The sequence below is a fragment of the Eriocheir sinensis genome, chromosome 56 (genome assembly GCF_024679095.1).
Source record: "Eriocheir sinensis breed Jianghai 21 chromosome 56, ASM2467909v1, whole genome shotgun sequence".
Classification (NCBI taxonomy): domain Eukaryota; kingdom Metazoa; phylum Arthropoda; class Malacostraca; order Decapoda; family Varunidae; genus Eriocheir; species Eriocheir sinensis.
The window spans coordinates 7,481,440-7,505,101 of record NC_066564.1 but is presented as its reverse complement, the minus strand read 5'-3'; the positions used below and the strand labels follow the sequence as shown (position 1 = coordinate 7,505,101).

The following is a 23,662-nucleotide window of genomic DNA, read 5'->3' as shown; positions in this document are numbered from 1 at the left end:
AGGAGGAGGAGGAGGAAGACACCTATATTTTCATGTGTCACAGTTTTGTCACATTCCTTTCCCTCCTGTCAGTGTCAGTATATCTCCTCCATCCATCTTCCTCTTCTTCCTATGGTACTCCTCCTCCACAATCCTCCTCTCCCTCCTATTTCTCTTCCTCCCCATCCTCCACCTTCTCCTCCATGGGGTCTGTGGGGTCTGATTTTCTATGTAAATCTATGTAAACCTTTAATCACTTCTTCCTCTTCCTCCTTTTCCACTCTCTTCCTTCTCCTCCTCTTCCCCCTCCTCCTCTTCCTCCAATAACAACAAGCAGATAAGAAGAAGAGGAAGAAAATCAAGAAAAAAGAAATATAAAAGAGGAAAAAAAGAAGATGAAGGTCAAGACTCAAAAGAAGAAGAAAAAATAGTAGTCAGCAGTCAGTAGCAGGCAGCCAGCAGGTGAAGTTAGCAGTGAGTGAGCTCGAGTGGCCGGCACAAGGGTTCAATGTGCTGTGTGGCCAAGGTGTGTGGCCGTGCCCCGTCCAGAGAAGAAGAAGAAGAGGCTGGAGACGGAGCCGGGAAGGGAGGGACGGCAGACACGGAAAGAGACAGTCAAATAGTGAAAGGGAAATAGTTAAGCCGTAAATAGTGGTTGGATGGTCCCGGAGGAGTTTGCTTGCCTCCACCTGCCGCCCCTCAGCCACAGGTGAGTGTTTTGGGTGGCCCACCTCACCACTATTTTTGGAACACTAACGGATGACATTGACGAGAGAGCAGCCACCTCTCACATTGTACACCTTCACTGATTTATTTTCTTTCCCACGCCATGCCTTAATAATATGCAAACACAAAAATCTGTTTATGCACATCTGACTGCACTTGGCACACGATTCCGCCCACTGTGCCTTGATATTATCCTAATCTGATTATGTAACTGGCGGCCTGGCGTGCCAGCAGTTATGGGCTGCCCGTCTTAGCTTCCCATACAATTTAAATTGGTAAGCTTGATGCCATTCTGTTTGAGCTTGACTGTGACAATCTATCCATGGGTAGCTAGTAAACTTACAATATAGATTCATTTTTTTTGTCCTTAAATGCATTGCAGTAATAAATGACTTCTTGAAAACAGAAAGGGGGTCGATCAGGGCAAAGCTTCCCCAATAAGGGGGGTCATGGAGGGCAAAGCCTCCCGTGAAGGGGTTGAGGGGAGCGAACCCACTGAGAAGCTCCCAATAGGGGGATCGTAGGGGGTGAAGCTCCCATGTTTAGGGGTTTGAAGGGGGGCAGAGCCCCCTCATTTGGTAGGTTAGTTTGAATTTATTCGGCATGCGATGTGGGCCAGCAGAAATATTCAGCGCAGGATGGGATGAGACAGGATGTCATTGGGGCAAAGTTGAAGGCTTGTTCACCAGACTGGTCAGTGAAAGAGGATAAAAGCCAAAGCTGGTGGTGAACATTGAAATCTCCTAAGATGGAGATTTCAGCGAAGGGAGAGTGAGTCAAGATGTGCTACCCTTTAGAGTTCAAGTAGTCAAAGAATTTTACATAGTTAGTAGAGTTAGGTGAGAGATACACAGCACAGATGTATTTAGTAATAGAATGACAATGAAGTCTTAGCCAGATGGTGGAAAACTCTGAAGAGTCAAGGTCGTGGGCACGCGCAACATCCAGCTTTGGAGTGAAATTTAGGATAGAGATAGTAGGAGGGAACAGAGTAGAGATTGCTGTCAGTAGCCTCAGAAACCTGTATTTCGGTGAGGAGGAGGTGAGATTTAAAGGAGGAGGAGAGATGGTGTTCCACAGAGTGAAAATTAGAGTGAAGAATGCGAATGTTGCAGAAGTTAATAAAAGGAAAGTTGGAAGAGGTGCTATCAAGACACCTCTTGGTTCGGAGGCCGAAAATGGAGTCTGCTCTGGGGGGGATTTGTGGTCCCCCCCCGCAAGACAGGGACTCCAATGCTGCATTATTAAAAGCCATTATTAATTTTATGGGCCGCTTTCACAGTCGTCTGGTACGCACCGAAACTAAAGGCCCTACCATCCTGCAGCAGCCATTACCATCACCGCTATCAACAAGAAATCCGCTTTCTTCGTGTGTGTGTGTGTGTGTGTGTGTGTGTGTGTGTGTCCATTAAAAGAAAAAGAAAGAGAGAGAGAGAGAAGGAAAGTTTGTCATAATCGCTTAATATCTGGCGCATTCCGGGGCCTTAATGCGCAGTCACTAGCTTTTTTAACAAAAATATCTACAGTGTCTCAATAACATCATATAATCCCATTAGGTAGTGAGAGAGAGAGAGAGAGAGAGAGGAATATTTATTGGAAAATGGGAAAAAGAAAGATAAAATCATAGAAAAAAGTGAATATGACAAATGATTAAATAAAAATTTGCCTTTAAAATAAAGTGCAAAAAAAGTAAAGAATTAATGATATAAAAAAGAGAAATGAACAGTAAGTTATAAAGAGACAATGTGTGTGTGTGTGTGTGTGTGTGTGTGCATTTTTCCTCCTCTTCTTACTCCATTCTTTGTCTACTCTTCTGCTTTACCTTCTCATCATCTTTCTCCAACTCCCTTTCTCATATTTTCCTTCTTCATATTTTTTTTCCATCATTGTTCTCTCTCTCTCTCTCTCTCTCTCTCTCTCTCTCTCTCTCTCTCTCTCTCTCAAGCCTCCCCTTCTTAATCTACACTTATCCAATTGTCTCCTGGTATGTGCAGGTGGGTGTAGGAAGGGAAGGGTGGGGTCGCAGTGACAGGCTCAGAACGAACTTCAAGGGAAAGGCTGAGGAAGTGGAAATATGCCTCCTGCACAGTTAAAAGTGTAAAAGTGACAATGGCCATGACTGTACATACATACACACAGAAGTAGTAGTCAAGTACGTAATTGAATTCCCAACCCTATTATTTATCCTGTATTTGAACATCGTCATTATCTGCTCTTAACCTTTGATGATGCTGAGGTGATAAGAGTAAGTGCAGCAACTTTAATCGATTGTCCAAAGGTTGTGTGAACAGTTGAGGACTGAGCACAGGACACGGAGCTACACCTTGCTTGCACCATAGCTTGGCTAGGCCAGATTTTAAAGTTAGCCTCACAGTTGTTTTTGTGTTTGTGTTTTATATATATATATATATATATATATATATATATATATATATATATATATATATATATATATATATATATATATATATATATATATACAGTATAGTTGTTTATATACGGTAGTTATGATCTGAAAGTTGTCTTGTGGAAAAGCAACAAAAAAATTGCCTTGATAGTCATCAGTACAAATGTAATCTTGAGTAATCTATTCTCTTTTCAGTTATACTCACTGAGTTGGAGGTTGGCATAGGTAGAAGGCATCAAAATGTGGCCCTCTGCTGTGGCTGTGGGGGTCGCCAGCATCCTATGGTTTGGCAGCAGCCTCAACCGCTACCTTACCCTAGCTCTCTGCTCAGCCCTGTACATCATCCTTGGAGGTTCTTTAACCATCTGGCAGATATACAAAACCACCCCAAGAGATATTAAGTGAGTACATATAAAACATCCTTATTATCATAGAAAGCTGTTATCGACATATTTCGTTAATCTAGCCAGCAAAAGGTAAGAATAGAATAGAAAGAGATTTTACTTATACTTTCCTTCACCGTACTGTGGAGATGGATGTCTTTAAAAGGGTAAAGATATTACCCAAACCAATACCTCTTCAAAGCCAGAAGCCAGTTGCTTGACTGTCACAAATGCTCTCACATCCATTGGCTAATCTCTGGATATGAAGTTGATTTATTTACCATGTATAGTGTTACATTACTGCACACACACACACACACTCACACATACACATATTATGTCTATTGGAAACAATATAATATAGGACATACAACTTTTAAATGTAGGAGAAAATAAATTTAGAATATGGAAAAGAGATAAAACGGAAAATTAAAATGAGTGATGGTGGTGAAAACATAATGCGGGATAAAGTGGAAATTGGTGAAGGCATAGTGGAAGTGTTAAGCATGTAAATATCAATAATTTGTAGAAGAGAGATCTGATTGCAGTGTAAAAGGCAATGAAGGAGGAAATGGTCGACAGAGAAGACCTGTTTATATGGGATACTACAAATTCAAGAGGACATGTACCATAAATATATTGAGGAAGACAAGGTGCCTGAGAGATATCAAGAAACATAATTTTCCTCATAAATGCACTGACACCTGGAGTGACCTTCAAAAGGAAATAGTATAAGGCAATATTATTCATAAATTTAAAGCTAAGCTTGTTATCCAACATTTTTAGACGGAACCCCACGAGTGTACCTCACTTATGGTATATCACTAGTTACACACACACACACACACACACACACACACACACACACACAACTGGGAGTGATAGTAAAAAGCAACCTGTCCCTTGAAAAGCAGCTACGATAGCTGGAGATTGTTTTAAGTTGCTGTCAAATATTAAAGTGTCATTTACCTCCATGGATGAAGAGACACTAAGAATGCTGATAGCATGTTTGATAAGATTAAGATTAGAATAAGCATCTGTAGTGTAGTCACCTGAAAAAAGCACAGGCAAGAATTGGAAAAAGTTGGAAAGTTTCATTTAGTCGGTGCAACATCTGTGGTCATATGCCGGAGAGAGACAGAAGAGGAAGGAATTATAGGAGAAGGGAACAGATCCCAGGAGACGGGACACAACCCCTGATTAATACCTGGTACCCATTCACTGCTGGGTGGACAGGGGCGTAGGGTATCGGAAAAGCCGCCCAAATTTTTCCACTCCACCCGGGAATCGAACCCAGGCTCTCTCGGTTGTGAGCCGAGTGTGCTAACCACTGCACCACGAAGCCCCCGCAAGAATTGGAAAGAGTGCAACTAGTGTATGGGTAATTTACTCAAGTGCTCTTGAACCTCCACTACTGATGTCCTGTTTTCTCTTATCACTTTCATCCTTATAATGGTATCTTCTTGTGCAGTCAAGTGACTTCTTATCTGGTACTGTTATAGTTCTTCATTTCCTCATAATATATATATATATATATATATATATATATATATATATATATATATATATATATATATATATATATATATATATATATATATATATATATATATATAGAGAGAGAGAGAGAGAGAGAGATATATATATATATATATATATATATATATATATATATATATATATATATATATATATATATATATATATATATATATCAGAAAAACTTGTCTCTGATAAATTTAGCCACGCAACAAGCATAAGTGCAATGCTAGGCGTGGGTCCGAGGCACTCAAACAATGGAGCCTACTGTTAGTGCCTCTGATGCACATTTCTTAAATAAGGCAATCTGTGTTTTTTTCATTTAGTCAAAGTCTCTCTCTCTCTCTCTCTCTCTCTCTCTCTCTCTCTCTCTCTCTCTCTGAGATAAATTTACATAGATGTTCACTATTCAGACCACACGACTCTATGGTCCAGACTAGTGGTCTGTCCATCAGTCCGAAATCAAATTAAATTTGTGCCACTATTTGATTTTTTTTTTTTTTTTTTTGCCATTATTTATTGTTCTTGAGCTGTCATCGATCATTAACAATTTGTATTTGGCTACTTTTATGAAGCCATGGAGTATTTTGAAAGATTCGATTAGTTTCCCTTGGAGGCGACGTTTCTCAAGCGAGAACATGTCAGGAGACTAGAGCCTTTCATCATTAGGTGTGTGGCGCAAGGAAGAGACAATCTTTAATGCTCTACAGTGTCTACACTGATCGACATTGGTGGGAAGACCAAGACTGTACTCCATACTCCAAAAGGGGCCTGGCAAATCTATTGCAGAGAGAGAGAGAGAGAGAGAGAGAGAGAGAGAGAGAGAGATAAGCACTTCTATCAGCTCATGTCATCCGACCATCACAAAAACCTTATTTTAATGCATTTCCACTCAGCGCCATGGTTCTCTCATCATGACAAAGATATTCTGAAACCTGTTCCTGCCCTTTACACTGACTTCCCACCCCTGTCATCCTTTGCCTTCCCCCTCTCCCTCTTTACCCTCCCCGCCGCCAAGCCTCACCTCACCCAAAAAATCCACCTTCAAATCTTGAAGTCCTTCAAGTTGCACGGACCCAGCAAGCTAACCATGACCGCGTGGCATAATTTACCTCGTGCTCATCTAACGCATATATACGAATACATTTTTTTTAACTCCAAAAAAAATGTATTCGTATATATGCGGAAGATGAGCACAAGGTAAATTATTATGCCACGCGGTCATGGTTAGCTTGTTGGGTCCGTGCAACTTGAACGTTATAAATATATATATATATATATATATATATATATATATATATATATATATATATATATATATATATATATATATATATATATATATATATATATATATATATATATATATATATATATATATATATATATATATATAGATATCTATATATGGTGTATAGTAATGACGCTGTACTTGCAGGAAGCAGTGAAGTGCGTGTCGAGTAGTGAGAGGCTGTGACGGTTAGATGGGATTGTTACGAGTGGGTGGTTATGTGGTAACGGCGTGAAGAGTTGCCAGCAGGTGATAAGCAGTGACGAGGTTGTACAGTCCCATGTTATGAGACTCTTCGAGATCTTAGTATACATCTGTTTATAAAGGCTCGCGTAGAAGTTATAGGGTTTTCCGTGGGTGGCTTCTTGATAGGGATGGCAAGGAGTGGGTGGTAATGGTGTGAAGATTTGCAGTGATGAGATTATACAGGCACATAATCAAACTCTTCGAAACATTGGTATATAGCTATTTATAAAGGCTCTCGCAGAAGTTGTAGGGTTTTTTATTGGCGGTTTCTTGACCTTAGCGGTATTTTTGGTTGGAATATGCACCACGAATAGGGAAAACATTCGTGACAACCCTTCTCCTCTATGGCCTTCAAAAACAGCCGTAACAAGACCCCGAAGCCTTTGATACACGAGTCTGAGGACACTGAACAGCAACCATTAACGATAGTGGTAACAGACGAATCCTAAGCCCTGCCTAAACCCTCCTCTCGAAATCAATGCACGTAGTATTATTTTGCTACATACCTTCACTCCTAATAACAAAAAAGGTGAAACTTATGTGGATTGTCATGATCGACACTCACTGAAAAAAAAATTGTAAAAACTAGAATTTCCTCATCCAGCCTAGCAAGACTTTCTCAACACTCGTTCGTCCGCCTGTCTCCTCTACTCCCCCTCCTCTCCGGATGTGACCCACTAACCCGCACTCTCCACAGTCCTGCTCTCCACCATCGCTCTCAGTTGACCTCCCCACTACTCCTCCTCCATGCCCAGTAGTATACTATAAAGAAAAATTAGGACCTAACCAGACCGTCTCAGCCACGGCCCCTTCAAAAGCAACATCTACCCAACCCGTACTTTGAAGAGTTTTTCCTTAACATTAATTTTTCCTTCGCATAATCTTAATCACACGGATACAAGATTATATGCGTCCAATCTGCCTCCTCGTAGCAGATCCTGATTACTAGTTATTCATTATTTTTCATCCCCCATCGATCAGTATATCTCGTTTTGATACTCGGTCGTATATTCATTAGCTAAACATCTACCCAGGTCCTAGCTATAGTTTCCTTGTAACCTTTCTCTCATCAACTTATTGCCCCCTTCCCCACAATGCTTGCCACCACCCAATGCTGTTCACTTCGCCTTTGCCAAGCTCCGAAGTCGAAGGCTAAATTCCAACCCCTACCCTTCCTATCATTTCCTACTCTTCCTCTGTCATGACACTCAAGGTCAACTGATCCCTAGCGTGCTTCCCCGCTTCCTCTTCCCCGCCACCACCCCTGCAGATCTGCCTTCAGGCCTTTCAATACCCTACTCCCCCACCCTCTACGCACTTCGCATCAAAACCCCGCCATTGTGATTCTTTCTCTCCTTACTCCACTCCCCACCACATCAATATTTTCATCCATCACCTTCTATTCTGTACCACAAACTCGTCTATGCTTTCCCTGCCCTTTTCCCACAGGTCTACACCTCATACCTCACCCCAAATCCCTCATCCCCAGCTGTGTCACCTTCCTGGCAGTTCCTGCTCGCTCCATACCCTAGGGGGAAAAAATGCATGCGTTCAAAGGTTTTGCCGGTCACGGTGAAATTGCTGTTTTGGAAGATTATTATCCTGCTTAATCGTCACAGGTGTTGGTGCTTAGTCAAGGGCTGAGCACTAGGTCTAGGTAGCTTGGAAGTTGCTTCCCGTAGTAGCCAAGCCGAGACGAGAGTCGGAGGATAAAAGTGAAAGTGGCTGACAAAAGTTCCGGCTTAGCTAAAGTGTTCTCTCAGTGTGTGTCTGTGTGTGCAGGGAGGCGGTGTTCCCCGAGTGATGGAGTGTCATGCCCTGTGATTGTATGTTGGCTGCGTGTTTATTGACAAGCCCCTTTCGCATACAAATATGACGTTAATGTGTTGTTTGTTCGCACAAACGTGTATATATATATATATATATATATATATATATATATATATATATATATATATATATATATATATGTGTGTGTGTGTGTGTGTGTGTGTGTGTGTAGACAGAAAGCAAGCGCGCGGCTGTGGTGCTATCTACTTCTGATATGCTGTTCAGTCTGTCGTGGGTTGAATTATTACCATTTACACCGGTAGACAGGGCAAGTGTGACATCCAGGCTACCACATTTACCTTCTCCATGTTTTCCAACGTGCGGCGTGGTGATCCGAGGCCCGAGTTCAAGTCCCGCCCGCAGCCACAAGCTGACAATTATTTTTAGCCATCGCTGAAGAGCCGTAGACAACACATGATGTCTTGATGAACACGTATCAACTCAAACTTCAACGATACTCTCAAGAGAACCCTGTGAAGCTCCGGAGGTGGGGAGGGGGGGGGTAGCTTGAGCCAAGCAAGAATGGCGCTGCTGTAACATATTTGCCCTCGCCATAAATGAGCTATCCGGCGCTGAGCCCCCTTGGTTATAATGGGGGGTCGAGGAGGGCGAAGCCCCACCGATGTTAGCAGGTCATAAAGTTCGATTGGAGTAGTTTAAATATGCTCCCCCACCCTAAACCCTCTGCGAGCTAAGCACTTAACCTCAGCCTACCTATTGTAATCTACTCCCACCCAAGGATGAGAGACAGTATGTCTCTCATCCTTGCTCCCAACCCCTGTTCAAGACCCGTACATACCAGCAGGTGGATCGTCCACGTCGCTGTATTCATGCTTGCACTGAATGCTGATTGTGGTCAGTTGTGAATGTTTTCCAGCCGTGTGTGTGCGTCTTCCACCAAGGCAGAAACTTGATCTACAAAGATAGCATACTTTGTTTTTCAGTTTGATGATGTTAATGTGTTGAATTGTCTGGTTGAGATCAAGTAGTGTTTGTACTGTTTTGAGTGCCGTATTACCTTCACCATGAGTGTCAACACATGCACAATTGGCCCCCCAGCCCCTGCCCCATCTCTGTGGTCACTCTGGGCCACTCGGCTCTCCACAATACCAAGAGACACCAGGTGAGTAGTGGATTCACTGTCCCCTCCCCAACATTCCTCCTTTGGGCTTCCGTTCTATGATTCCTCACACGTCCTCGCTCACAGTGCCTTTAACTTTTAGCCAAGTTTACCCTAAATTTACTCTTATAAGTGCTTCATTATCCACGTGACACGAAATCATATTTTTGCCCATTAGGTCGGGGTCTCAAAAATCCACTGCCAAAATAACATCCTTGTCCGACGCATTGTTAAAGTTTTATTTGCGAAAAACAGGGGAACACGGCCCCTGAAACCTTTAATAGTTTCATTTTTACAAGTGACACGAATTTGTGACTGTTATCACAATAGAACGTCACTCAAATAAGTGAATCAGACACCACAGAAATATTACCAGTGTGTGTATGAATGAATACAAAGATAAGCACATACTTTGATTTAACTCTGGGATGTCTCGTGGATCATTGATAAATAAATCAAAATATTCGGATGGGCTACTCTAGCCCATTACCTCCAAAGGCCCCAAAAAAGTAGTCCCCCTGCCAAGTTTGTACCCACATTTGATGTTAGGTGCACCTATTGTTCCTACAGTCACTGCCCCCCCCCTCTCTCTCTCTCTCTCTCTCCTTTGACCTTTAATTTGTTCATTTCGAAGTTTATCATTTTGGTATCTTAATTAAGCCTTTGTAGCATCTTATATTCATTGCATTTTGACTTTCAGGGGCTTGATGCGGTTTATTCGGCTGCAATTAAAGCTCAAGCATGCACAACGCAATAACCTCAGTGTGCCCAAGATATTCCAGAATGTTGTCTCCAAGCATAGGAACAAAGTGGCTTTCTACTTTGAGGATGAATCATGGACATTTGCTCAGGTTAGTCAACTGCCAAACCCTACTCTTCAAAGTTGTTAGTCAGTGTACTGAATGACATAGGAATATGCCAAAGCATTCATTTGAAACAACTGATATATGAAAAACACATTCATGTAATTTTACATTTGCCTCTAATTGCCGTTATCTAACCGTCATAATTATTTTTGCTGAAGCAGGCTGGGATGTCTTGAGCTTATTAATCAATACAGCAACATTAAATATACTGGCCATTAGCTGTTAATGTTGGTTTTCTTACCATTACCATATTAGGTTGACATTCTTATATGTGCCTGCTGGTACTGGCTCAGTTTATTTTAGTTATCAATTTGAACTGCAGGATCTATATCAGCCTTAATGTGGTTATTTACCAGGCCTGTGATGGGTGACCTTAAGGGGACAGTTAAAGTGCCTTATATCTATGTGGCCCACTGTACTGGCTAACATGCAATTGCAATTTTGCTATCACTTCATTCTGTGGGTTAGAATACCTATGGGTAGATACCTAAAGCAGTATTACAAGTGCAATAATTCATTGGATAGGTGAACATCATTAGTTGGCAAATAATGGTAAAGGTATGGAGGCCACCTTGCATTTAGAAGAACCCCCCATGAGATGCTGAATGACTTCTCTGGGAGAATTTCTAAAAGTTGTTTTACCTCAAACCCTAAAATCTGTAGACATATACTTTTGAGAAATATAATTGGAACACTGTTCATGTATGTTGCTATTGTTCTGTTTGTAGTATGGTGCTCTCCCTTCTTTGAAAAATCCCTTTGATGCTAGTAACAGGTTTCATCTCATATCTCCCAATGTGTAGTACTTTTTCTCATCTCATATTTTACTCTATCTACATTCCCAGTTTTATAAGCCTGAAGGAACATATTGTTACAGGTCGATGAACTGAGCAACCGCATCGGAAATTATTTTGCCAGTCAAGGCATCAAACATGGGGACTCTGTAGCTGTCTTCATGGAAAACAGAGTGGAGTATGTCTGTCTCTGGTTAGGACTTACTAAGGTGAGTGGCTGCCCATAGTATTAAAATTATGAAAGTAAGTTTTTCTGTTTGGGGGACTGGTGAGGAGGCCAGTTTCATAAATGATCAATTTGGTTAACACTTTTACCGCGATGTGTACCATTGGTGGTACACATCTAAAATGTCAAAGGTATGATAATGCATAAACTCAAACCATGTACTTCTTCAACAGATAGGAGCAGTGCCTGCACTTATCAACTATAATCTCCGTCTTGAGCCTTTGGTTCACTGTATCAAAGTAGCATCTTGTAAAGCCATTGTGTGTGGTTCAGAAGTTCAAGAAGGTAAACAGTATTCTCTTATCTAGTACACTTTCTTTTGAATAAGTCTCCTATTACAGTAGCACTCCATGTTAAGCCTTTGTGCATATATTATAGGAAGGCATCTGTATCTGGATGTGAATGTTCAATTTATGGCTGTGGAGTAAGAAAAAATCTGCAGGCTTGTAGGAAAATGTTTCCAGATAAGTGCATAAAAGTTTGCTGTGTCATAAGGGAAAGTAAGTTTTCCAAAATAAATTTGCAGCATTGCTCAGCAGACTGACCATTATCTTTTTGTCTCAATTGTTTGTTCAGCAAGTAATTCCAGTGCCATGTCCGTATATATACAGACTACCCAATCCGTCCCCTCAGTGCCGTGGCCGTATATATACGGACCGCAGTTTACAAAATCACAGCATGATGAGCAGTGTAGACTACGTCTGTCATCCCCATTCACAAACTGTCTAATACCCCATTTAATGGTTTGGTACCAATAAACAAGCATACAAAGCTGTAAATACTGTTGTGTGTGTTTGTATACATACTACTGCTGCCTATGTTTACAGCAGTGAGTGAGATTGGATTTCTGGAGCCATTTTACTACATTTTCAAAAATTTGATTTAATAGTCTTTGTCTTTCCTTTCAGCACTATGTGACATAAATGAAAGAAAGGAGATTTCAGGCATCCCCACTTATGTATATGGTCCCAGGGAGGCAGATATTACCATCCAAGGTTTGTATAAACAATGTATATGAAAGTTTCTGTTCACAGAGCCATTTATTGAAAACTCATCATAGTTTTTACCTTTTTTGAACATATGTATTGAATATCACATCATACAGTCTTATAATGCAACTTTTGAAGCTGACATGTTTTGTGGTTGAACTGCAGATTAGGAAGCTGTTGCTATTGTTATAATAATCACTGTTAACAGCACCAAGTGCCATGCAGTTAGAAACTACTTTAATATATACTACCAATATTGGTGTAACATGTTTCCATGATCATTGATCATAGCTGTACATGCACAAAGATGCAGGAAGTATATATTTATATCATATACATTCATTCATGCCTGTGTGTAAAACTGGTAATGTGAATAATTTCACTGGGGTGGCAGGATGTGAATGCACTCCTGATATGACCCTTTTAAGTTTCATGCCATTTAACACTGACAGGTGGCAAGGATCTGGATGAAGCCTTATCTTCTGTACCAACCACCACCCCACCTCAACTTCAAAATGTGAACTTTGCTGACAACATGGTTTATATTTACACCTCTGGCACCACTGGTCTCCCCAAAGCTGCCATCATTAAACATTCAAGGTGAGGGCAGTAGTATTTGCAAACAATATGGTCATGATGCCATCAATATTAAGGACTATTATCTTAACTTGTGTTAAAACAAATAATTCTTTTCATTAGAAACAAACTTGGAGATGCCTGCTGTTTTTCAAGTATATTAGATCCCCCATTTTGCACGTTTCTTTTTAAAAAAATTTCCTTATAATGCAACACCTAAATTTATGACATTTTTCACATAGCCCGGTTACCCTCCATAGAATAACAATTAAATTTGGGACACAATGAAAACCACTCCGTGAGGTCAGTCAGTTAGTCAGTCAAAAAACAGAAACAAGCAATAAAAATGTTGAATAAACAAAGTAACTCGTGGAAGGCCACTGACAAGCGTATAGAGACTGAGTCCCTCCTGAACCCTCAGGTGTAGGAGAAGAGGAACCTAGAGTCAGAAGCGTGAGTGTGCTAAATACCAATATGTCACCACTAGGTTACTTATTTGTCTCCGTTAAATTAAAGTAAGTCCATGGCGAGAATGCGAGATAGTAGATGTAAACATGGCATCAGCTCTCATAAATATTACTGAGACTGTGTAATTCACTTGATATCTATGCAGCAAGTTTTTTGTTGTGCTTGTGGACTGTGTAATTCACTTGATATCTATGCAGCAAGTTTTTTGTTGTGCTTGTGAAACACTACTTGACTATTCTACATCAGCTGACTAAATGTAAGCAGACCGTTTCATGTTCCTTAATTTATTTACGCTGACCTACGAGTGTTTGTATCAACAAAGTTTTCAGAAAATTGTGTTGTTTATTCTTGGTGGGATGAGTGTGTCTGCATGATCTGAGTTTGAAAACAGTTGGCAACTCTAGCATAGAGCCGGCCAGTGCAGGCTGAACACGCAGTAGGTTGATGTGGTTAGATGTATGCTCTTAGAGAATCCCTACTTCTCCAGGAATGGCCCTTGCTCAATTATTTTTGCAGTTTTTTTATGTCAATAGATGTCCCTTGGTTCAGTACTAAAATATAAGTTCCATTGTAATAACATCTTAACCCGGTAGCAGCGACGGGCCCAATCTGTGGCTTCACCGTGTAGCAGCGATGGGCCAAATTTGTGCCATGATATAAACCCTCAAAAATAGATGATACATAATCTGATCACAAATGCTTTGATATATATTATGAAATGGTTTGTGTGAGGAGTGATTTTTTCTCATTTTTCTCACTTGGAGGGACCATTAAGAAACATGATCCTCACTGCTACTGGGTTAATTTAGCACAAGTTTCTTTGGTACCTGTCCTGTGTTAAATCAGTGTCATATTGTACTTAAAAAGGCTAATGGAGCTCTGATAGCTAAAATAGCATAGCTAGTTTGGTGTTTATTCCGACAACATAAAAAAATGATTTTATGCTGTTGCTCAGCATTTCCCATCTCCACTGATTTCATAAAATTTGGGCAAACAGAGGCTTTATGGCAATGATTGCTGGCGCCTGCATGATCAACCTGTGGGAGGATGATATTGTATACTCTCCTCTGCCCCTCTACCACCTGGCTGCTGGCCTTCTGGGATCAGGACAGGCCCTTATATGTGGCAATACTGTTGTTATCAAAAGAAAATTTTCAGTTAATGCATACTGGAAAGACTGTGTGAAGTATCAGTGCACGGTAAGAAAAGTCATACCACCGCTTGGCTGTTCAATGTGGGGTAACCATTGATTACATGTTCTGTGCCATGTTCAAAGGGATTTCATGTTTTATTTGACTCTTGTATTCTCTGTCTGTCTCCCATCTTATTAGGTGGATGTTTCATGTGATTCTCAACATAATGATTCTATAGTCCAGCTGAAAGAAGATGGGTGCTGGGAATGAGACTGATTGATTTAAAAAATCTTTCTTGCACAAAATCCCTGCAAAATCAAGTAAAATTGGACTTTTCAAATATTCTGTTCATATTACAGTATTTGCTTAGTGCCTGCTTTGGGTGTATCAGTCTCGCCTTTGACAAAATTTATCAAGAAATATTTAAGGTCATTTAGCAACTCAACTGAAACTGTCCCAACACTAGGATGGTCAAGTATCATTTGCTGTTTGGGTCTCCATTAGGTCACTGGCATCTGCACCCAGCATGTTACACTTTGCCCTCAACTGACTGCTGGTGGTTGTGTGGGGTGGATGCATGCTGCTACCATGAGGATGGGGAAGTCAAAAGTGATGATGTTTAATGGCAGAGTGCAACACAATGGAAGCAGAAGCCAGTGTTCCTCATGGAGATCCAGACAGTGGAAGCTACGGTTTCTTTCGAGTTTCTAAACGCCCTAAAGTTTATTGATAAATTTTGCCGAAGGCGAGACTGATACACCCTAAGCAGGTGCTCACCAAACACTGTAACATAAATATAATTTTTTAATGTCTAGTTCTGCTTGATTTTGCAGGACTTTCATGCAAGAAAGATTTTTGATAAGGATAAGATTCCAATAGTCATTTATTTTGTCTTGTTTACAAATAAGTAAAGCAGCAGGATGATCAACTACATTTTTATTAACAATAGTATCACTTATTGTGTTGAAGTGTAATTGTTACAAGTCCCAGAAAAACACAGATAATTTACGATGATTGAAAGAATTGTTCAGACTTCATGGGCACAAAGACATAGTCAATGGTGACATCTGGTAAAGATGAATATACCCCATTGGATGTTGGGTCATGTTGGAGGTAACATATGCTGTCTCCACTTTGATGTTATTGCTTGCAAGTTGTCCATGTCCTATTAATTTTAATGTGTTGGTTGGCAGGGCTTTCTTTGCTGCAGCAGGTATGGGTGGAATGATTGGGTTAATCTCCACTGATATTCTGTATGACCCCCTGCCCCTCTACCACACTGCTGGAGGAATCATTGGTGCAGGCCAGACTCTGTTTTCAGGCATCCCTTCTGTTATAAGACGCAAATTCTCAGCCACACAGTACTGGTCTGACTGTATAAAGTATGGCTGCACGGTAAGGACTTCATCTACTCCTCATCTGTTAGAATATCAATAATTACTTACTCTGTCCACTTTCCGCAGCTTATAATGAACTCAAAATTGTCTTTTTCTCTAATAAAAACAAGTATATTTGAAAGGTTATACGAAAATCTACCTACAGATTGTTTCAACTTCAAACAAGTTAGGAATTTTTGTTTTTTACATTATCAGTAGCACTTAATGAATACTTGATTTTTTTTTTGTTTTTTTTTTTTTTTTTTACACATTGCCTGCATTATATACCAGTTAGAGCCAAGAGAGGTATCCTGGATAATGTTTTAGGTGCATGTCCTGGTTTTTCAGTTTCACAGTGGCATTGTTGACAGATCATTTCTTCTTTTGACTATCAGAGTGGTTACTTACATTATATGAAGTGCTAAACTTTTTCAACAGAGGGAAGAGGTGCATGATAACTTGGTGAACTGAATAGATTTAACTTGACCAGTCTTGACGATTCAAACAAGTTATTGCCGTGTTAACTGGACAAACATTTCTCAGCACAGTAGGTTGACATGGGTTGGTTTGGCTCACTCACAATCCTCTTGTTTTTTCCTGCATTTTAATTTATAGCTTCTACTGTCCTTATAAGTCTACCTTTTCATTTACTCCTGCATGTGCAAGACCTTGTGTAAACTGACTTTGGCTATATCCAACCAATTTGTGCACAACAAACTACTCTTGGATCACCAATTATCATGTCTAACTCATATTTTTCTTCCATCATTAATAAAAAGTTCCAGCATCTGCTTGTGACACCAAAAAAGCAAAAACTTACCCCATTGTTAGAGCTTATTTATGTAATGTGCAGGTGTTTCTGTGTGGTAAAGGAATTGTTGGCTTGTTAAACTGTTTTACAAAGCTTTGCCCATTATGTTTTACCTTTAAAGTGCACGCATGCAGCATTTGTAGAGTAGTGTCAAGAATAACATTCATGGTGTTTCTTGCTGTACATTTTTGCTCATACATAATTATTTTATTAAACTGAATTAAAAAATGGTGTTCCTACTACTGATTCTGTTCTTTGCAAAAAAATAAGCAAATATTGCTTTTGTTTCCTTCATTTGTTGCTACAATAGTGTGTAAGATGTTTGTCTCCGCAGGCTGGCCAGTACATCGGGGAAATTTGTCGCTACCTTCTCAACATGCCTGAAAGACCTGAAGACAAACAGCATAAGGTGGGCATATTTGTCATTCACTGATATTTCAAAACTTTTTTTTTTTTATGTATCTATTTATTTTATCTTTTATTTATTTATTTATTTATTTATTTATTTATTTAATTTTTTTTTTTTTTACTTGAGCCTTTGTTAATTGAGTATATTAAAAAATAATGACTTTATTCATGTGTGTGTGCATGTGACATTCATTCACCATGGTCTGACTACACGCTAGACTTGCGATCACCATCCAGGGTACTCCTTGAAAGAGCTTGAAGTTTAAATGAAAGGTTTTTGGATATGGCTGGAACCACTCATCATACCCACAAATTCCCAGGAGATGGGACACACCCTCCAACCGACACCCAGAATCCATTCAGAATCCTGCTAGTAGGACAGGGGACACTGATTAAAGGAAACTGCCCTTCCATCTCCACTCTGTCTAGGAATCAAACCCAGGACCCCTTGGTTGTGAGCCCAGTGCACATGTGTGTGTATGTATGCTAATATTGCATACTCCCAATTTGATACACAAAATCTTGTTCAACAGCTGATCCCAAATTTAGTGGCATGTGATGCAAAAGTATGTTAAATCAAGTAGTGTACTGCATAAAGCCTATCACTACATAGGTTGCAGGTCTCTGTGGATCAGTAAGGTTCCAGTCATCACCACTTTCAGACCAGTGGCATATGGTGGTCAGTGCCATGTGGATGTGCTGACTTCATACTTTGGCATATTTATCACTCATACAAACTGTTATTAATTAACTTGCCCTCTGTCAGCTCTCATATATAAATAGAAACTCATATGAAATAGTAAAAAAGAAATGTGTGGTGTAATAACAAGCCCACCTCATGAAGTCTGGGTAAGACTCTTTTACCACAAGCAATGCTTATAGTAGCCTGTTTCCATAGCAATTTTCCTGACAACCCAGTTGATCATATAGCATTCAGCAACATGGTTGGAACTACCTGTGTTTGTACATAGATAGGCTAATTAAATGTGGAAAATTTAGATTCAATAGGAGCATTTATCCTAAGTCAATGCATACTTTTTCTCCAGCTTCGCATTATGTTTGGAAATGGTCTGAGGCCAACCATATGGGAAGAGTTTCAGAAGAGGTTCAAGATTCCGATGGTATGTGAATTCTATGGATCAACTGAAGGAAATGCCAACATCAGTAAGTTATTATTCCTAGTTTTCATTAATCATCCTTAGTTAATTTAAAAAACAAAAAATATTGTATCACAGACATGGGGATTAAAATGCACATCATGATTTCATTGTGTCATCAGAGACAGTTATGTGGATTACATTTCCCATGACACTAAAGGTTTGTTATTTTCAAAATGGACATTCTGGCTCTCCAGTCCTTGCCCTGCCTCCGAGGGAAACAAGTTGTCTATAACAAAGAAAATCTATTGTTTCTAGTCTCTTACACTGACCAGACCTTGAAAAAATTACTGGAGTTAAAAATACTTTTTTTTTTTTTTACCCGCACAGTAAACATTGATGGAAGAGTAGGTGCAGTTGGCTTTGTGTCTGTTCTTTTCCCACGTGTCTATCCTGTGGCCCTCCTGAAGGTGGATGAGGAGACAAGAGAAATCATACGTGATTCCAATGGGCTGTGCATCAGGTGCAAACCAGGTAAGGTAACAGAAGTACTTTATACCCAGAATGTGTAACTTTCCTTAACTTCAAAGTGGCTTTTTTGATGATAGGTTTCTCCATGCATCATGCTGATTTTCATTCACTATTAGAACAGTTGATGGGGAGGGCAAGTGAGGAAAATAAGAGGATAAGAGTAAGTAAGGTAAAGGAACAATTGGATGGTCATCTTGCAGGCTACCCACTGGGTCATTGAAATAGCTTTAAAGTAAACATCCATTTTAATTGCCTAAAATTTGCTCTTTATAACAGGTGAAGCGGGTGAATTTATCGGCAAGATAATACAAAATGATCCTGTCCGTGACTTTCATGGTTATGCCGACAAAAGTGCCACTAACAAGAAGGTGGTGAAGGATGTCTTTTGTAAAGGAGACATGGCCTTCCTCTCTGGTAAGTGTTTTGAAAACTCACAAGCATACTATGAATGTTAATAGTAGGTATCTTTTAAAGCATGGAATATGCTTGAAATTTAAAGACCTTGCAAATAGGACTAGAAATATCAAAGACAGGAATAACCAAATTGAAATTTGATGAAAGCAAGTACAGATAGAGGAGGAAGAGGAGGTATCAAGTGGGTGCTGCCAACGAACTAGAGAAAAGTATAAGAGAAAGTGAGTGATGTTTAGGGCATCGAAGGAGAGATTAGAGAAGGATGTGGAAGTAAATTGGCTTGAGGTATTTTAAGTTAATATATATTTGGTCATCAGGAAAATTCTCTCTCTCTCTCTCTCTCTCTCTCTCTCTCTCTCTCTCTCTCTCTCTCTCTCTCTCCCCCCCCCCCCCCCATAGAGCATCTGTAAGACAAGGATTATTACCTATTATTCATGATTACTTTCAGTTCATGAAACCCTACTGCAGCAGATATCATGCCATAATTATCTTTCAGGTGATATTCTTGTTATGGATGAAGAAGGGTATTTGTACTTCAAGGACCGTACAGGTGACACCTTCCGGTGGAAGGGAGAAAATGTATCGACTATTGAAGTGGAGAACGTCATTTCACGTGTAACTGGACTTACTGATGTCATAGTGTATGGAGTGGAGGTATGACTTTAGTTCCTTTGCTTAGTTGCTTCATGCTTAGCAACTTCCATTTCCCCTGATTATCATATGGTCTGTTTTGGCATGCTGCAAACTATAAAAGATAGTTACTTTTTGTAAAAATAATTTATTGTGTTACCTGTGCTTTAATTCTTGTATTAATATAGGTGTCCACTTTCAATAGGTCCCGGGAACAGAAGGACGGGCAGGAATGGCAGCTGTTCTTGGCAGTGATGAAGCACTGAACCTTGAGCAATTGTATGATGGAGTGGCTAAGTCTCTGGCCTCCTATGCCCGACCTTTATTTGTCAGGACTGTGAAAAAAATGGAGATGACAGGTATGTACCCTGAAACTACCCTAATTCTTTATGTCAAGTAACTTGCTCATGTAACCATGTCCTTACATCATCAAAAGTTTGAGGCTGATGAAAAAATACACAAAAAAATAGAGAAAGAGAAAGAACAAAGAGAAATTGGAGCCTGGCCCTTAACCCGTACAGTGTCGTCTTTTGTGATAGATAGGGGTCATGCCAGGCTGCACTTTTTTCATATTTTTTTATTTGCCCCTAAAATGTAAAAAAAATTACAAATCATTTCATATATATATTATTTATATGTGAGGAATGGAACCATAGAGTGTTCGTCCTCTTATTTTTCTCCGTCTCAGAGCTAACGATGTCATACCAGGAAAGGGAAATTTATCTTATAATTTTTTAGAGCCTATATTCTTTCCATTATAAACACTTCTCACAACCCTAAAGCGTGAGTAATGTGTAAGTACTTCTTTACATCACAAAAACCTAAAAAATAAGCAGGAATTGTAAGTACAACAAAATGGTTGGCTGCGCATTAGGCGTTGCTTCAAGGCCGTGTGTAGTTCTCAAAGCTCAACATAATAATATGAAGCTTCCGACGATTGGTTTTCGTTTCCGATTACTCTGAACCGTAATTTACAATTCCAAAATGCCTTACTGATTATAGAATCAAGGAGTAATTACCTAGAAGACAGTAACTTACCTTCTTATATAATGATTTTTGTTGGAATGCAGAGAAATGTCCAGAAAGGCCCTTTAACATCTAATAAAAAATACGAAGACCTGTCAAATTATCCCTCTTTACTGTTAATGAACAACGTTACATGCACAAACAAAAATAAAGGGCATATAAGCCCTCAAAAGAGCATGCGTATATATACATACTAAACACTTCCCTAAGAGGAACGTATATATACATACTAAACACTGTACGGGTTAAAGAATAGACCATGGGGTGAATGAACTATCACAGATATAAATGGATTTACAAGTAGCAAAATATGAGACTTTAGGGAATGGAGTTACTTTACCATTAATATTTTTTCATTACAGGAACATTCAAACTGAAGAAAGTGACCGTTCAGAAGGAAGGCTTCAATATAAACATCATCAAGGATAAAGTTTTCTTCTTGGATGCAAAACAGAAGGCATATGTGCCCCTGACAGCAGATCTTTACAACAAGATCATCAGTGGTGAAGCAAGACTTTAGGTTGGCTGAAACATGTTTTTCTACACTGGTCAGTAAGGGAAACAATTTATGAATTCTGGGTATTTTTTTCATTCCTTGTCATTTTGTGGTTATTTCTATTTTAATACTATTACGGTATCTTTATTTTATATATACACTCTTGAGAGATATATTATTTTTAATGTGTTTTTATGAATTTTAATATTTTTTAGTATTTTATATTATATATATATATATATATATATATATATATATATATATATATATATATATATATATATATATATATATATATATATATATATATATATATATATATATATATATATATATATATATATATATATATATATATATATATATATATATATATATATATATATATATATATATATATATATATATATATATATATATATGGTGCTAATTGTAAAAATAACTCCTTGTACATTCAAATAGATAATGGTTTGTAATGCATATGATATTATATTGCTTAGTCATACTTATGTAATAATGTTGTCTCACATGAACATCTTTGTGGACCAATTAAGTTCCTTACTTCCTAGATATTCTGTATGATATCCAAAGAGCACATGTTGACACCTGACACAAGGCATGTTTATCAGCACAACCATTTCTTAAGGCAAACTTGCTAAGGAACTGCTTAAATAAAACCCTTCTCTATACATCTTTGAAGACATTAGCAGTTGGAATGGAACATTGACAGGTATGATACAAAAGCAATGTTGTGCATGATAAAGGTATATTATAATGTTTAATTTGAGCCTACATTCCTAGGGTTCAGCTATGTTTGTTCAAATGACTTTAACTCTTGAGAAACATAATTTTATTCCAACATGGTAAATGACACAAGGCTTTCACATCATGTTAGGCATATAATATTGAATGTTGCAAGATTCTCAAAGCACCTACCGTATCATTCTCAATATAATAAAGTATGGTTGTTCCTTTTAGGTATGATCTCTTTTATTATGTGTGTGTGTATCTATACACACACACACACACACTCAAACATTTTTTCCACTTGTTTCCAGGAATAGTGCTTTTAGGTTGGATTCACCATTTCCTTTGCTACTAGTTAGTGAAAATATTAGATTATACCTTAATAGAAAAGGCAAAATATCAAGAGGAACATATATGTATATATTTGTGAAGTATCAATGAGTTGTTTTCTCAGTGGTAACTGTGTTCATTTGTAACCACTTGAAAATATTTTAAAATCTGTAAGGTTATTTTAGTACAAGTTGATTTGAAAAATCTTTTTCCTTTAAGACACCTTTTTAAGATATGATTAATCTGTTAGAAGTCCTAAATTTGAGAATATTTCCAATTTTCCATTCCATTGTCGTGGGGAGCTTCAGGACCAGTGCTGAGTGCCAGATGCCTTGTGACCACCACCTAAGGCCCCTGTCCTTGATCCAAGCAATTTCGATTGGACTTTCCCTTCACATTCCTTTTTCCCCTCACTTAACCTGTCTCTTCTCTGCCTTCCACAATCCTCTATATTTTTCCTAAGGCATGAAAGTTGTGGCAAGAAGAAGGCTAAGCATTTGTTCAGGTATAAACAGGCATGAAACTTATGCATCGGGATTGGAAGGAATGCACAAATGTCTTGAAAAGGGTGTAGCTAAAAGGAAGAACTAACCAAAACTCTTACAGATGAAAGAAAAATGAACATTAATGGACAATGTTAAGAGCCCTGTTTAGGAGAAAGAGATTTCCAACACATTGAATAGTAACTCACTGTCACTATGTACTAAAAGAATGTCCATTGAAAATAAAAACATTATAGTAACACCATATAAACTTGGAAATGTTTATCTTGAGAGAAGAGATATTGAAGATATGTAATTATCACCATCAGGTTATCACAAGAAGACCATGTATAAGAAAATGTAAGGAACATATTTGGAAAAAGGAGTTGCCTTAGATACATCAGTGAGGAAATGGTAAAGCAGATAATTACATCACCAGCAGTATGGAGCGTTCACAGTTTCAAAAGATTGAGAAAGTACAAAAATCAGCCATAAATGAATGCCAAGCCTGAGAAATTTAAGATGATTAAGAAAAACTACAGAAGTAACAACCACTAACAAAGTGAAAATAAATATGATCTTTCTCAATGAATGACAAAAAAAAAAAGAATTAGTGCCTAGACAGTTATCTTAAAAAAATGTTATAAGAAAACCTTAAAGATGAGAAAATTAAGCTTTCCAGAGACCATTAAATCAATAGGATAAATTATAAGTCATGTGAGATATAAAGACTGTTCTAAA

The 23,662-nt window shown here is 38.7% G+C and overlaps 1 protein-coding gene across 9 annotated transcripts; it reads left to right on the top strand.

Annotated features, from left to right (window-relative positions):
* The first annotated feature begins 28 nt into the window (after nucleotides 1-28).
* LOC126984236 (long-chain fatty acid transport protein 1-like) lies at nucleotides 29-22,643 on the top strand. Of its 9 annotated transcripts, none has more exons than XM_050837792.1 (15): nucleotides 155-688; nucleotides 3,308-3,513; nucleotides 10,222-10,372; nucleotides 11,265-11,390; nucleotides 11,581-11,692; nucleotides 12,316-12,402; nucleotides 12,849-12,996; nucleotides 15,767-15,968; nucleotides 17,095-17,169; nucleotides 18,215-18,332; nucleotides 18,656-18,799; nucleotides 19,073-19,210; nucleotides 19,707-19,864; nucleotides 20,046-20,199; nucleotides 21,229-22,643. In XM_050837792.1, the coding sequence occupies exons 2-15, from the start codon at nucleotides 3,353-3,355 to the stop codon at nucleotides 21,384-21,386; spliced, it is 1,932 nt and encodes a 643-aa protein (XP_050693749.1). In that variant the 5' UTR covers nucleotides 155-688; nucleotides 3,308-3,352; the 3' UTR covers nucleotides 21,387-22,643. The 9 variants fall into 9 exon arrangements, 8 of the variants coding, with proteins under 8 accessions (XP_050693749.1, XP_050693750.1, XP_050693753.1 ...); XM_050837793.1 differs by lacking the exon at nucleotides 15,767-15,968 and adding an exon at nucleotides 14,438-14,639 and having other exon boundaries at nucleotides 184-688; XM_050837796.1 differs by lacking the exons at nucleotides 155-688; nucleotides 15,767-15,968 and adding exons at nucleotides 961-980; nucleotides 14,438-14,639.
* The last annotated feature ends 1,019 nt before the right edge of the window (nucleotides 22,644-23,662 follow it).